The sequence below is a fragment of the Schistocerca americana genome, chromosome 2, assembly GCF_021461395.2.
Source record: "Schistocerca americana isolate TAMUIC-IGC-003095 chromosome 2, iqSchAmer2.1, whole genome shotgun sequence".
In the NCBI taxonomy this organism is placed as follows: Eukaryota; Metazoa; Arthropoda; class Insecta; order Orthoptera; family Acrididae; genus Schistocerca; species Schistocerca americana.
In genome coordinates, this window is record NC_060120.1 from 312,235,133 (window position 1) to 312,251,776 (window position 16,644).

General features: G+C 44.9%; 1 protein-coding gene across 1 annotated transcript in view; it reads right to left on the bottom strand.

The window, feature by feature from the left end:
- The window catches only part of LOC124593985, a 446,237-nt gene that overhangs the window by 202,641 nt on the left and 226,952 nt on the right, over positions 1 to 16,644 (bottom strand). The window contains exon 18 of the mRNA XM_047132336.1: positions 3,260 to 3,369. Within this exon, the coding sequence (XP_046988292.1) occupies positions 3,260 to 3,369 (110 nt within the window). The remainder of the gene's footprint in view (positions 1 to 3,259; positions 3,370 to 16,644) is intronic.

The window sequence follows — 16,644 nt, forward strand, 5'->3', positions numbered from 1 at the left end:
TCCCTCTTTTTCGCATTTACTTATACGTCTATAGACCGTGTGTTGTCTTCTTAGTTTTATGCTTGATGATTGCCGTTGCCAAAAATGCACATGGCGAAATCGTTAAAACAACGACAGGATTTCAGTTCCCCTTTCTCTATTTTCATCATATTATTTAAGGTGCATTGTAAGATGATTCCCGTGACAACTCCATGGTTCATTCTTTCCCTTGTCCACCTCTAATGACCCTACTGTCGACTACACGCAAAGTTCTCCTATTCCTCCTCTCCCAATGATCAGGATCAAGGTTACTGAAGCGGTGGTTGCACGCTTGCCATAGAAGGAATATGTAAGTAATATGTCATTTCCTTCACTATTTCAAAACGAGCTACGGGTCTCTACGTATGAGAGAAAGCTAAAAAGTATAGACTGGATAGCACGTACAGGGAAGAACGAACAAAAGCACTCAAATCCATTAAAAGCAAACCAGCGCCAGGTATAGACAGTATAAATGTATAAATGTGGAAATATGGAGGCCTTTTACTGTCTAACTGCTCATGTACAATAATAAGCCGTGAATGGAAAAAATTCAAAGAATTTGTATTATAGCTGACAAAGTCGTTGATACCATAGAAGTGCAAACAATCTAGATTCAGTCCGTAATATACACACATCAAAAAAAGTTTTGCATAACCTGAATGCGAATGTTCCGGAACCTGTACAGAAAATTGGAATAGAGGACAACATAAAAATCATTTCCGCCCTTTTTATTGCTCATGAAAATCACACATTGCGTGTTGTATCACCACACAGCGAGATTTTCAGAGGTGGTGGTCCAGATAGCTGTACACACCGGTACCCCTAATATCAAGTAGCACGTCACGTTGCATTGACGCATGCCTGTATTTGTCGCGGCATACTCTCCACAATTTCATCAAGACTCTGTTGGTCCAGATTGTCCCACTCCCTTAGAGTGGTTGGTTGGTCACGTCGTCCATAAACAGCCCTTTTCAATCTATCCCAGACATCTTCGATAGGGTTCATGTCTGGAGAACATGCTGGCCTCTCTAGTCGAGCGTTGTCGTTATCCTGAAGGGAGTCATTTACAAGATGTGCAGGATGAGCGAACGAATTACCTTCCATGAAGAAGAATGCCTCGCCAGTACGCTGCCGATATGGTTGCACTATCGGTCGGAGGATGGCATTCACGTTACGTACAGCCGTTACGGCGCCTTCCATGACCACCAGCACCGTACGTCAGCCGCACATAATACCACCTCGAAACAGCAGGGAACCTGCACCTTACTGCACTCGCTGGATTGTGTGTCTAAGGCGTTCAGGCTGACCAGATTGCCTCCAAACACGTCTCCGACGATTGTCTGGTTGATGGCATATGTGACATTCATCAGTGAAGAGAACGTGATGCCAATCCTGAGCGGTCCATTCGGCATGTTGCTGGGCCCATCTGTACCGCGCTGCGTGGTGTCGTGGTTGCAAAGATGCACCTCGCCATGGACGTCGGGAGTGAAGTTGCGCATCTTGCAACCTATTGCGCACAGTTTGAGTCGAAATTCGACGTCCTGTGGCTGCACGAAAAGCATTATTCAACATGGTGGCGTTGCTCTCAGGGTTCCTCCGAGCCATAATCCGTAGGTATCGGTCATCCAGTGCAGTAGCAGCCATTGGGCGGCCTGAGCGAGGCATGTCATCGACATTTCCTGTCTCTCTGTATCTCCTCCATGTCCGAACAACATCGCTTTGCTTCACTCCGAGACACCTGGACTCTTCCCTTGTTGAGAGCCCTTCGTGGCACAAAGTAATAATGCGGACGCGATATTGACAGTCTAAGCATGGTTGAACTACCGACAACACGAGCCGTATATCTCCTTCGTGGTCGAATGACTGGAACTGATCGGCTGTCGGACCCCCTCCAATAGGCGCTGCTCATGGATTATTGTTTACATCTTTGGGCGGGTTTAATGACATCTCTGAACAGTTAAAGCGACTGTGTCTGTGGTACAATATCCACAGTCAACGTCTATCTTCTGAAGTTCTGGGAACCGGGGTGTTGCAAAACTTTTTTTGATGTGTGTATTTGCAAGAATTCTTCATGAAAGATTAGCAACATACAGAACTGGTGAGTAGTGAAAAATCAATGGGTTTTAGAAGGATGCTAAACTTTTTAAGCACTCGTGTAATGCAACTGTTCATTGAGCACACAAATATATAACAAAGAATCGCATACTTCATTTGTAAACATCAAGAAGGCTTTTCATTATATATCCAGGAAGAAACTGTGTAGTGTCGTGCAGAGATACTTACATGTTTGAAAGTAGAAATATGTTATTACATTTGCGAGATAATTGTCAGAAAAAATGTGGCTTAACAGAGCAAGACAATAATGTTGCATTAGTCAACACTTCTGAGCATTTTAATGTGCACAATTTGACAATTTTGGGGTATTTTATAAAAGCATGTACCTAAATGGACGAGCTGTGTTCATATCAGATCTATTCGTCGAGGCCAAGGCCAATTGTCAAGCAAGTGTTGACACCGCACGTATGTATAAAAATTTTCTCCAAGAATGTAATTACAGCAACAGGACGAAAGAGACATGCGCCACATATTTAATTGACAATGAAATATCTGAAAAAGCAAAACGTTGCACGTATCTGGGATGCGATATGATTCAAGAATATACCGAACACGATGACCGGGAAGTAAACACATTAAATGTCACATGTGGGAGAAATAGCAGAAACTTAAGAAACAAAGTTCATTAAGAGACATTTATGAAATATTATACGACGGATTGCTGTCCCCACACTAATACACAGAAGCAAATGCAGAGCATTTTCTAGGGGAGGAAAAAATTGGCACAAGAAATGACATTTCTGTGAATTGTGGCAGCTTTATGAGAACAACCAGGACGGAGAATGAACTAATATAAAAGTAGTTAGTCTCGGTGAAAAAGTAGGCTAGGACCGGTCGAAGTAGAACTACTGAAAAAAGTGGAGACTGGAAGATTACTCCTAAGATCCAAAAATTATAGATACCTAAGTATGACAAGAGCAGACAGATCGCGTGACGGATGGTCGTTTTACCTATTACTTGAAATGAAGAAGGAAAGATAATTTTAGAATTTAGTCTCGGAATTACGCGAATTAACTGAGTTACTATGTATCACTTTGCTGTTTGGTTTGCTCGCACAGTCACGGCCTGTGCTTATTATAGGCTGTAGCCCGATGCCGTACGACAGGGGGATTCCCCAGCGACGCACCTGTGGACGGCGGGGAGTCCCAGTCGGTGTGCGGGCCGGCGCCCAGCGGCGAGAAGTCCAGCCGGAACGTCTTCTTGCGGCGTCGGCGCTCCTCCTCGGTCCACTCTCGCCTGCAACACACGACGAAGCCGAGTTACTCATAGAAGCAACGCCAGTTTCTAACAAGGGAACCACCCCATCGCACCCCCTCAGATTTAGTTGTAAGTTGGCACAGTGGATAAGCCTTGAAAAACTGAACACAGATCAATCGAAAAAACAGGAAGAAGTTCTGTGGAACTATGAAAAAAATAAGCAAAATATACAAGCTCAGTAATCCATGCGCAACATAGGCAACATCAAGGAGAGTGTGAGCTCAGGAGCGCCGTGGTCCCGTGGTTAGCGTGAGTAGCTGTGGAACGAGAGGTCCTTGGTTCAAGTCTTCCCTCGCGTGAAAAGCTTAAGTTTTAATTTTCAGGCAATTATTACCTGTCCGTCCGTCCGCACACGGAAAAATTTGAAAACGTTAAAAACATACTTTTTGACAGAGCACAGGAAAAACTGTGCGACTGTGAAACTCTTGCATTCATTTGTTGCAGTTTATGTGACAAACTCTTATGTTTTCATCACTTTTTTGGGAGTCATTATCACATCCACAAGAAAACCTAAATCGGGCAAGGTAGAAGAATCTTTTTACCCATTCGCCAAGTATACAAGTTAGGTGGGTCGACAACATTTTCCTGTCAAAAAAATGGTTCAAATGGCTCTGAGCACTATGGGACTCAACTGCTGAGGTCATTAGTCCCCTAGAACTTAGAACTAGTTAAACCTAACTAACCTAAGGACATCACAAACATCCATGCCCGAGGCAGGATTCGAACCTGCGACCGTAGCGGTCTTACGGTTCCAGACTGCAGCGCCTTTAACCGCACGGCCACTTCGGCCGGCTTTTCCTGTCATGTGACGCACATGCCGTCACCATTGTCGTCTAGAATATATCAGACGTGTTTTCCTGTGGAGGATTCGGTTGACCTATGACTTTGCGATCAAATGTTTGCGTTTCCCATTGGAGAGGCACGTCCTTTCGTCTACTAATCGCACGGTTTTGCGGTGCGGTCGCAAAACACAGACACTAAACTTATTACAGTGAACAGAAACGTCAATGAACGAAAGGACAGATCATAACTTTGCGAAAATATAAAAAGTAAAATTTTCTCTCGACGGAAGACTTGAACCAAGATCCTCTCGTTCCGCAGCTGCTCACGCTAACCACGGGACCACGGAGCTTCTGAGCTCACACTACCCTTGTGCCTATGTTGCGCATGGAGTACTCATTTAGTATATTTTGCTTATTTTTTTTCATATTTCCACACAACTTCTTCCTGTTTTCTCAATTGGCGGTGTTTAGTTTTTCGAGGCCTATCCACTGTGCCAACTTATAACTAAATCTGAGGAGGGTGCGATGGGGAGGTTCCCTTGTAAGCAACTGTAGCCCCATTTGAGAGATCGAAGCATTATGTCGAATAGAACAGAAACATGTAACAGAGGAGGTTGACCCTCACCATCCTGGTTTGTATGCACCCCTGTTTCATGTATTAAGTTTATATGAAATTTTCGGTAATTTTCTTTTCAAAATTCCGATGTTCAGATTCCTACATTATGCACATACCGCGTAAATTATCAAAATTGTAGAAACAAATTTCCCCCACAAAGCTTCATTATATAGCTCGTTCAGTTTGTCGTCCTGATGGCAATGAGCTAATTAGTTCCATCACAAATAATGGCCATCGGAATTTATTGCACTTATAAAATTTCGTACATTTAGTCATACGGCAAAAGTTGTGATCTAACTGGTAAATTCAGAAGGAAAGACACTTCCAAATTAAAGTGCTACTTTTTCTCTTTCCAGTAAAGTGCTTATAATAACCAAAACGTAATTAATTTAAAGATATTGTTAATTAAAGATTTCACCTGGTCGTAGCTTCCAGGGACAGTTATAGCCAAATTACTGTTAATTTCTGGGATCTGTTGATATGCTTTCGATCGCCTGATTTTCCTGAATCCAATGACACCAATTTAATGGAGCAAGAATACCTAATTAGAAATTACTAAACTTTCAGTAGCTAAGTTTGAACATCCAGCAAGGATCCCATGGTCATAGACGCGGGGTTCCCATTGAGGAGGCATAAATTAGTACCGCGTATTTCAATAAATACTAAAAAAATGATTCAAATGGCTCTGAGCACTATGGGACTTAACTCAGGTCATCAGTCCCCTAGAACTTAGAACTACTTAAACCTAACTAACCTAAGGACATCAGACACATCCATGCCCGAGGCAGGATTCGAACCTGCTACCGTAGCGGTAGCGCGGTTCCAGACTGTAGCGCCTAGAACCGCTCGGCCACTCTGGCCGGCCAATAAATACTGCTCATGATAAATAATATACAAACAAAACATATGACAAAATCAGTAGCCAGTAAAAGATTAACTTCCTGATCTACAGAATTTGTAAACTTTTATAAATTAGCAAAGTCCAGTAACATCCAGGAGAGAGAATCCTTAAAAGGCCAACAATCGCGCCATTTTAGTCAGTCTTACTTTAGGTTTCGTTCAGGCATGTAACTGGCTACATACAGGACAAATATTGCATCCGTCTGTTCGTTATCCCAGCCTCGGGAACGTTATGAGTCGCATCTCAGTTAGTGCAAACCGGACTGAGAGAACTAGTTTTACAATAATGAGCAACAGACAATCAAAATATGCGTTGGGTCATTTCAACATGACTAATAACAGTTCTGTGGCTTTTCATACTTAATTGCTTGTGAATCGAATTATGTTCATCTGTACTGTGTGAAACTTTACTTTTACTTTTGACGAACTGTCTACCTGTTTGTAGACATTAGACACTGTAAGAGAGGTGCTCATCACTGGTAGGATCTTATAGACGTGATTAAAAACTGGTAAACTTCCAATTCTGAGCTTAAAAAGACATGTCTGCCTATTTATTTTAAGGATAAATCCTACTACAGCACTTTCAGGTAGTGATCCAGCCAAACTGCGTGGCAACCAAGGCTTACTCCATAACAGGTAGGACTAGTTTACGTGACAAAGACGCTGTTTGTCTTACGTTGATTGTGTCCCATGACGCGAGCACGGCGTCAGAACGTAGAAAAATGGAATGAACTTGTGACACCCTTTCGATTGCACCCATTGTTTCGTGCGAATAAAGACCCAGATTGGTATCACAAGAGCTATATTGTCTTATTCGTTCTGATTATGTGTAATAGATCGATTACTTCGACGACCACTACATCTACATCTGCATCATACCCAGCAAGCCACATAATGGTGTGTGGCGAAGGGTACTTTCGGTACCACTGTCTGATCCCTCCAACCATGTCCCACTCGCGAATAGTGTGTGGGAAGAATGATTGTCGGTAAGCCTCTGTACTGGCTCTAACTTCTCGAATTTTCTCCTCGTGGTCAATACGCGAGATGTATGTGGGGGGAAGTAATATGTTGTTTGACTCCTCCTGAAAAGTGCTGCCCCGAAATTTCAATAGTATCTCTCTCCGTGATGCACAAAGCCTCTCTTGTAACGTCTGCTAATGGAGTTTGTTTAGCATCTCTGTAACGCTCTCTCGCCAGCTAAACGGTCCCGTGACGAAACGCGCCGCTCTTCGTTGGATCATCTTCTATCTTCTCTATCAGTTCTTCCTGTCAGGGATCCCAGATAGATAAAAAATACTCAAGAATCTGGCGAAAAGGCACCTTATAAGCCACTTCTTTCGTGGATGAGTTTATTTCCTTAAGATTCTTCCGATGAATCTGAGTCTGGTGTCTGTTTTTCCCACTGTCTGTTTTATGTGGTCATTCCACTTAAGGTCGCTCTGGATAGTTACGCCTAGATATTTTACGGAAGACGCTGTCTCCAGCTGTTTGTCATCAATGGTGTAGCTGTACAGTAGTGGATTTCTTTTCCTATGTATGCGCAATATGTTATACACATTTTCGTTCAGGGTCAACTGCCAGAGTCTGCATAATTCATGAATTCTCTGCAGGTCGTCGTGCAAATTCTTACAACCTTCTGGCGTTGCTGCTTTGGTGTAGACAACTGCATCATCTGCGAATAGCCTTAAAGGGCATCCGACGTTTTCTATTAGATCATTTATATACGTTGTAAACAGCAACGGTACTATCACACTTCCATGTGGTACTCTGGATATTACTTTTACATCTGACAAAGAAAGCGGGGCACCCGGAAGGAGAAGAGAACATGAAATGAAACTTCACGGGTTGACAGGGTATGTGCAGTTATTTAAGTGATTGCAAAATCAAATCGAATTTAGAACACTGTTGGCAGTATGAGGTTATGAGTACGACGTTGCACCCATCTGTCCTGGATGCATGCACTGGTTCGGCTGGGAAGGGTGTATTGTAGCCTTTGTATCCTCTACAAGATGGCGCACAACTGTTGTAAATGGTTCTCGAAATTATTGACAGTAACACTGCGGCGGATTTGACGTCCGAGCAGGTCCCACACATGTTTTATCGGGACAGATCTGGAGATCTTGCTGGCCACGAGAGCACCGCAACAAAAGGAGACACTTTTATGGAGAGGCATGCGCCTTGTGAACGAGTAATGTCGTGTTCTATGATGTTTCGGGATTGGAGCCGGATCAGTTTGACTTCTTGCCAGAATATTTGGCTGGCAACCGTTCAGCCATCTTGAGCTGAGTGTCCGCCACTGGACACCGCTAGTTCACAGTGTCGAATTTATAGCAAAAATTGGCTCTGAGATGCATACGCACTGGCGGCCGTCACACGAGGGTCCTTTATTGACGTCTCCGCCCTCTGCAAATACTGTTCCATCTGTGGCCCGCAGGCACATGCGTAAAGGTGAAACTACACGTCCGCCCTCTGTCGGAACGCCTGCTCATGGCGCAAAAAACAAACAAACGTCAGATATCGCCAGACGTGTCATTATGAAATAAATATTTTCACTAAGATGAAATTAAAAATATGGCCGGGTCCCAAGCCTCGTCCAGCTGAAAGACGCCGTCACGATTTATAAGATCTTGTGTTAGGCTTATTTCCGCATATTCTTTCATTAGCGATTCCCGAAAGAATCTCGCCGGGGGTCAAGATTTTTATGGCACAATAATCCATAGAATATCTTGTGACAATGCAGCGCTTAGCTATGGGCAACTTATGGGGCTGCAAAAGGCGAGTGTGGCGCTCATGTACAATGCACCTTTCATGTACTATGCGCATCATCTGACCTACTCAAGCTTTGCCACACTCCCAAGGAATTTTGTAAATTCCGGCCTTCCACAGTCCCAGATCGTCCTTTACCGAACCGAGAAGAGCGCTAATCAGCGACAGTGTCCGGAAGATTGCTTTATCTTGATGTTTCCTTAGGAACCCGCCTCCTTTAGACGAAAGGTTGCCGATGTGCAGAAGGAACGCTTTGGACTTTAACACCTCCTTATCCTCTTTAAAGGGAACAATTATTGAACTATATGAAATAAAGTAGTCGTAACTTCTGAACGGTTTGCCGGCCGGAGTGGTCGAGCGGTTCTAGGCGCTACAGTCTGGAACTGCGCGACCGCTACGGTCGCAGGTTCGAATCCTGCCTCGGGCATGGATGTGTGTGATGCCCTTAGGTTAGTTAGGTTTAAGTAGTTCTAAGTTCTAGGGGACTGATGACCTCAGAAGTTAATTCCCATAGTGCTCAGAGCCAATCTGAACGGTTTCCGTTAGGGTTTTCAAACTGCACGGTTGGCCGCGGGGCATGATGGGAGAATTAGTATGCACATGCGCGTGATTTGGTTTGGCGACGAAGCCCACTTTCATTTGGATGGGTTCGTCAATAAGCAAAATTGGCGCATTTGGAGGACTGAGAATCTGCATTTCGCGACCAGTCACAGAATAATCGGTGCGATATTCCTAGATGGAACGGTGACTACCGAACGGTACGTGAAGATTTTGGAAGATGATTTCATACCAGTTACCCGAAGTGACCTTGATTTCGACAATATGTGGTTGATGCTGGACGGAGCTCGAGCCCATCGAATATGGAAAGTGATGTCTTGGAGGAGCACTTTGGGAACCGCAGTCTGGCTCTGGGGTATCCAGAGGCCATTATCATAGGTGTCGATTGGCCGCCATATTCTCCGGATCTGAACACACACGATTCCTTTTTGTTGGGCTACACTGAAGACACTGCTGAGCTGAAAACAGCCATTCAGGAGGTCATCGACTGCATCGATGTTCCGACACTTCAGTGCGTCATGCAGGATTTCGCTACTCATTTGCGCCACGAAACCGCCAGTGATAGCAGGCATATCGAACATCTGTAGTGATGTTTACATGCTGAATAAAGTGTGTGCATGCCGTAGTTTGTAATTAATTTACGTTTTTTTCGTATAATTCAATAATTGTCACGCTGTATATTGTGTGTGGTCACATATCTTCCTCCTCAGCGCTGTACTAATCTGATGTTGGCCACCCGTTGCGGTCGAGCGGTTCTAGGCGCTTCAGTCGGGAACCACGTGGCTGCTACGGTCGCAGGTTCGAATCCTGTGTCGGGCTTGGATGTGTGTCATGTCCTTAGGTTAGTTAGGTTTACGTAGTTCTAAGTCTAGGGGACTGATGTAACCACAGATGTTGTCCCATAGCGCTTAGAGCCATTTGAATCTGATATGGAGACACCGACCGCAGTTGTTCCAGCTCCTTTGCGAGGCTATCTCCATCAGAAGCAACATGTGACAGGTGTTCGAACGTTCAAATGACGCCAGTAGGTTGTGAAGGTTGATGGCAACTCGGTGCTTGTAGATAGAGGTCCGTACGTGTGGGCTTACGGTTGACGAAATTCCCTAATGACCCCTCCACTTTCCTAATAACCAAGACGTCCAAAAACGGTAAGCAACCATCCTTCAACATTGTTCTACTGAAAAATGGCAGCACGGTACTGTCGTGTGAGTGGTAACACGTGACGACCCAGATCGTCCGTGGCTTGCCACTGCGTTGTCAGAGTTTTCTCAGTCGCTACCAGCCGCGATCTGAAGCCATTACCGATGCCTCCCAACACCGTGACGACGGGAGTAACACCTCTGTGCCTCTCCAAAACATTGAAAAAATGAGATCTCTTTCAAGATCGCCACCATACTCGCAAACGATGATCATTCAGAATAGTGCAGAAGCAGAATTCCCCACTGAACACAGTGTGATACAATTCATCAGCAGGCCAACACTGCAAACACAGCCGATTGTGTTGTGGTGTCAACGGTAGCCAACGGAAGGGCTCGGTAATTCCCTAGTCCAGTTGCTGTCAGTCTCCGACCAGCGGTGTGGAACAGCAGAATGTTGCTGGGACTCCATTACTTGTTCCCAGATTGCAGGTGCATACCTGAAGGGTTGTTGTGTGCTTGTACACAGTATGACTACTCTCCTTTGTGGGGGCAGGTGTGATCAAAATGGCTCTGAGCACTATGGGACTCAACTGCTGTGGTCATTAGTCCCCTAGTACTTAGAACTAGTTAAACCTAACTAACCTAAGGACATCACAAACATCCATGCCCGAGGCAGGATTCGAACCTGCGACCGTAGCGGTCTTGCGGTTCGAGACTGCAGCGCCTTTAACCGCACGGCCACTTCGGCTGGCAGGTGTGACCGACCGTAACCGGGACGACGAGAGCGCCCGCCATCACGATCCCGCGCAGTCTAGCATCGGTCATCCAAATACCCCACAAATCTGGATACTGCGCGATTCGACCGGCCGGCCAAATGGAGACCCATAATGAGGCCCCTTTTAAACTCTGTCAGGTGCTGATAATGCTGTTTCACATGAATAAGCGACATCTCAGAGTACTTCACAGTAAAAACTCATCATCTGACGCTATTCGCACCTCGTATACAGGCGACCAAGCCAACAGTACTAAACACGATCAACGTTAAAGTACTGTGGTTGTTCTTCTACCTGTCACAGAGAATTTTAACACTAATCCTTTACGTACCCGCTGATAGTTACTTCTATATCCAAACATCATTTCTGTGTGTCACTTTTCTTGTCAGGCAGTGCATTTTATAATTTTTGAGCACAGTATATGTTTCAAAGTACTAATAAAAATCTATATCGACGATATGAGTTAATAATACAGCGGGTAACTTCTGTTTTCCTTACTGTGGGTTGGTGTAATCTGTGCAGCTTTTCAGTCTTTAGATATGGAGCTTTAATCTAGCGAGCCGTTGTGTATGACTCCTAAACATGGAACTATTTCATAATAATATTCCGAAACGAACGTAATTGGAACAAATTCTGTACTCAAAGATTTTGCTTCTACACTTCGCTACACCGAGGGTATTTGCCTCTAAATTGCTCAATTTAGCAGCTGTTCTAGATTCCAATTCCGGACTATTTGCTGCATTTTATTTGATGAATGAGTTACGGAAAACGTCGTTCAAGAGCCTCGATTAAGTGGTCCTGGTGTCGGTAATATTACTATTGCTACCACTCAGTGAAGGTATTGATTGTGTCTTTGGTTATGGCCTTAATGGACCTTAACGTCTTTGGATTTTCTGCCAGACTTCGAGACAGAGATTAGTTACGAGAACTGTTAAAAGCATCTCACATCGAAAACCGCATTAACTCTCGAGCGCCTCTGTACATTTTACATTCTTTGAAGTCCGCCAGGCATTAACGAAGAGAAAAGAAGCCAAGGAGAGCTAGTTACGAGTCTCAGATTTTGGACAAGGAAAAGCACAGTGCGAAGGAGAACTTCCCAAGCAAAGAGCATGTAAGTAAAAGGAATGATGAAGGTGGTTCAACAAGATTAGTTGGGTAAAAAAACTCAAAAGACGTATTATAAAGTTAACTTTTTCAGGAAGGATACCAGAGCCGACAAAAGTTCGTCAAGGACAATAATGAGTGGTACGACAACTGTGGTAGTAGGAAAACTGTACAGGAGCAGAAACGACTAGCGAGAAAATTAACACAATAAACAAAAGATTTACTTAACTTGTATTTCTCCAAACACATTAAGACTCATTACAGATAATGCGGAAGAAAGGAGGTCCAGCTGTCTCAATGCGCACGAGGAAACGTCTATCTGTACTAAAACACGAACGGTGGCGCCAGAGCCGCGACCAGGCGGTGTCTGCATGGAGTCCCGTAGGTAAGAGGCTCCGAGCGGGAGAGGGCTGAGCCGCTTCCGCCGGCCCTCCTATATCGCGGCGTCAGGGGCCGCCGAGCCGCTAGAGAGGTGTGGCTCGGCAGGCGTACTCCATTGCATCCGCCGGATCCCGCACGACAGCTATTGGCGTCTCACGGAAACTTGAAGTTCCGTTGCTATGACGCCATGGGGTGGTACCGATAGGTGATATCATAGGTACCACACTCACCAATAAATTCTACATCGCTGAGAGTTGCAAATAAGGCTGCAGGTAGCTCCTGAACTGTGATAAACCTAATCGCCTGTTCGGTTTCCAGTCTTCTGACACTGCAGATTTATATTAGCCACTGCCTGCACCAGAGGAAATGAAGAATCAGATAATGAGGCTGAAGAAGAATCAAAGTCCAGAGACGGTAGAATCCCAGCAGTCATTTAAGCGAGCTGGAGGGAGGAAGACTACTAGAGAATCCCCCAACTAATCAAGAGAATATAGATTATGTAAGTCTGCAGGCTTTCGTGGCCGTTGTCACTGAAGTTAAAATCTTCTGGGTTATTAGGCCGCGTCATGTTTCTTCTAAAATGGTCGACGTTTCGACCCCTCTGCTGGGATCTTCCTCAGGATCTTTTTGGTGCCCACTACTGCTAGTGTTCTAGCAGCAATCGTCTGCCCTATACACAAGAAAGGTGACTAAATGAACTGCAGCTCTTCTGAACATCTACAGTAAGTACGATATTGCAGGGCCTCTGTTATTCCAAATTACGACGCAATGTTCTTCTGAACATGCATGCATGTCCAAAGGAACAGGCACTACAGCGACTACAGCCGTTATGAAATGTTTTCGAAATTGCGAATACGGACAACCATCAGCTGTATAATGGAATGACGACAATGAAAGATTGTGCTAGCCCGGGCTTCGAACTCGAAACTGCCGCTTATCGCGAGCTATAGTCTTACTATTAGGCCATCCGAGCCAGACCCGACCTTCCATATGTCGTCAACCACGTGTCTATTATCTCATCCATTATGCATATTCCCGTACAGGTGAGACATTTTACTTGATAGTCGCTTGCCCAATGTTGGCATGCATGTCCAAAGGAACACTGCATCGTAATTCGGAATAACACACGCACTGCAGTATAGTATTTATCCGCTGACACCGAGCAATGACTTACAAGAAAAATGTCTCGACTTATGGGAATGTACATAACGGGTGTAGGAGCACAAGTTGTAGACACATGGTTGACGACATTTGGAAGTTTGGGTCTGGCCGTGGGTCGTGCCTGGGTAGCCTTATTGTAAGGCTACCGTTCGCGATAAGTGGGAAATCTAGGTTCGAGCCCGGTCCTACACAAATATTCATTGCTGAAATTCCATTATGAAGCTCTTGCTTGTCCATATTCGCAATTGCGAATACATTTCATATCTGCAACAAGACCCTGTCCAACAATATACTGGACAGAATACAGCCGTTTGCAGGAGAAGTGATTGGTGGATATGAGGAGATTTAAGGAAATGCATTGGACTGTACACAACGTCTATGTACTGCGACAGCTCACCTAGAAGACATGATAGTATGGTGAAGACATTCATGTGCTCTTGGCAGATTTTAACAAGGCTTGTGAGTGTACTCAATGGGAGAGACTGATAATTTGCCAAAGCGAGACCGGAATATTCGGGAAACTTGTCTGCCTAATTAGAGTTTGTCTCACTGATTCAAAAGGAAAATGAAACTCGGGAGTCAAGTTACGTATAGCTTTAACATACACTATGTGGTCAAAAGTATCCGGACACCTGGCTGAAAATGACTTACAAGTTCGTGGCGCCCTCCATCGAGAATGCTGGACTTCAGTATGGTGTTGGCCTACCCTTGACCTTGATGACAGCTTCCAATCTCGCAGGCATACGTTCTATCAGGAGCTGAAAGGTTTCGTGGGGAAGGCAGCCCATTCTTCACGGAGTACTGCACTGAGGAGAGGTATCGACGTCGGTCGGTGAGGCATGGCACGAAGTCGGCGTTCCACAACATCCCAAAGGTGATCTGTAGGATTCAGATCAGGACTCTGTGCAGACCAGCCCTTTACAGGGATGTCACTGTCGTGTAACCACTCCGCCACAGGCCGTGCATTATGAACAGGTGCTCCAGCGTGTTGAAAGATGCAATCTCCATCCCCGAATTGTTCTTCGACAGTGGGAAGCAAGAAGGTGCTTAAAACTTCAGTGTAGGCCTGTGCTGTGATAGTGCCACGCAAAACAACAAGGGGTACAAGCCCACTGCATGAAAAGCGCGACAACACCATAACACCACAGCCTCCTAATTTTTACTTTTGGCACTACACCCGCTGGCAGATGACGTTCACCGGGCATTCGCCATACCCACACCCTGCCATCAGATCGCCACACTACTTAAACCTAACTAACCTAAGGACATCACACACACCCATGTCCGAGGCAGGATTCGAAGCTGCGACCGTAGCAGTCGCGCGGTTCCGGACTGAAGTGCCTAGAACCGCTCGGCCACCGCGGCCGGCTGATTCGTCACTCCACACAACGTTTTTCCACTGTTCAATCGTCCAATGTTTACGCTCCTTACACCAAGCGAGGCGTCGTTTGGCATTTACTGGCGTGATGTGTGGCTTATGAGCAGCCGCTCGACGATGAAATCCAAGTTTTTTCACCTCCCGTCTCGATGAAATCCCAATTTTCTCACCTCCCGTCTAACTGTCATAGTATTTTGTGGATTCTGATGCAGTTTGGAATCTGACGATCTGGATAGATGTCTGCCTTTTACACATTACGACCCTCTTCAATTGTCGGCGGTCCCTGTCAGTCAACAGACGAGGTCGGCCTGTACTCTTTTGTGCTGTACGTATCCCTTCACGTTTTAACTTCACTATCACATTGGAAACAGTGGGCCTATGGATATTTACGAGTGTGGGAATCTGGCGTACGGGCGAATGACACAAGCGACACCCAATCATCTGACCACGTTCGAAGTCCGTGAGTTCCGCGGAGCGCCCCAGTCTGCTCTCTTACGGTGTCTAATGACTACTGAGGTCGGTGATGTGGAGTACCTGGCAGTAGGTGGCAGTACAATGCACCTAATACGAAAAATGTATGTTTTTGGTGGTGTCCGGATACTTTTGACCACATAGTGTAATTACAGAGCTGAGACGAGATGGATATTATTCAGCCTGGCTTTCGAAAAGATAATGCGGGAACCTTTCCATAAAATTTTAAGGGGATCGAGATCGAAGGTGAGAAAATTAAACATATTGCATATGTCGACGACGTCGTTCGGTTATCCAGATCTAAGGAAGAATTTTCAACACCAAATTTCTCCTCTGAATGTGAAAATATTTCGATGATGCCCACCTGCATAAGGAGCAATAATCATTGTGATAAAATGAGAGAAACTGGAGCTCGCACGGAAATATTTAAGAATTCGTTTTTCCGGAGAGCTATTGGACAGAGGATCGGTAGAGAAACAGTGCGAAGGTAGGTTCGGTGAGTCCTCTGCCAAGCAGTTAACTATCGTTTACAGAATAGTCCTGCAGCTGCAGATGGAGATGAGCAACAGCGTGGAGGTGGCAGACAGCAAGATCGAACTCCTGGTGAATGATTCGAAGAGCGAGTGCCTGGTGGTTAGCATGTACTACCAACACTTATGTCATTCATAATTTTCAAACGTTTATAGATAACTAGCTCACAAAACACGGCATTGCCCAGGTATTCATTTTACCATTTATCTATAAGAAACGACAATAAAAAATGAACTGTGTTTGTAGTGTAATGTCGAAGAAATTTCATTTCGATGTATTCGTGAAAACGCCTCCGAAACTACCTAACTGTTTCTGTACGGTGGGCGCAGCTGCTTCACGTTGTACAACGCAGTTTTGTAAACGTCCCTGTGGCAACGCCAGTTCGTAGCTCCATAGACGGTTATTGTTTTCGCCTACAGCCGTTTGCGCTTCGCAGTTGAAAGTTGTCAGAAGCACTGCCAGGTGTCAGGGATCTTCTTAAGTTGACTCTACTGTGGGAGTGTGTTAGTAGTAAAGAGTAAATGTATTAAAAATGTCCTGCGTGATGTGGCATCTTTTCACGAATCTCAGTGTTTATCTCGTCAGTCTCTTGAATTATCCGAGACAATGACATACGAATATTTGTATATTTACGTTCAGCGGCATATGTTGTGTTTATTTCTAAGATGTAGCAAATATGAACATTTCTGCACAT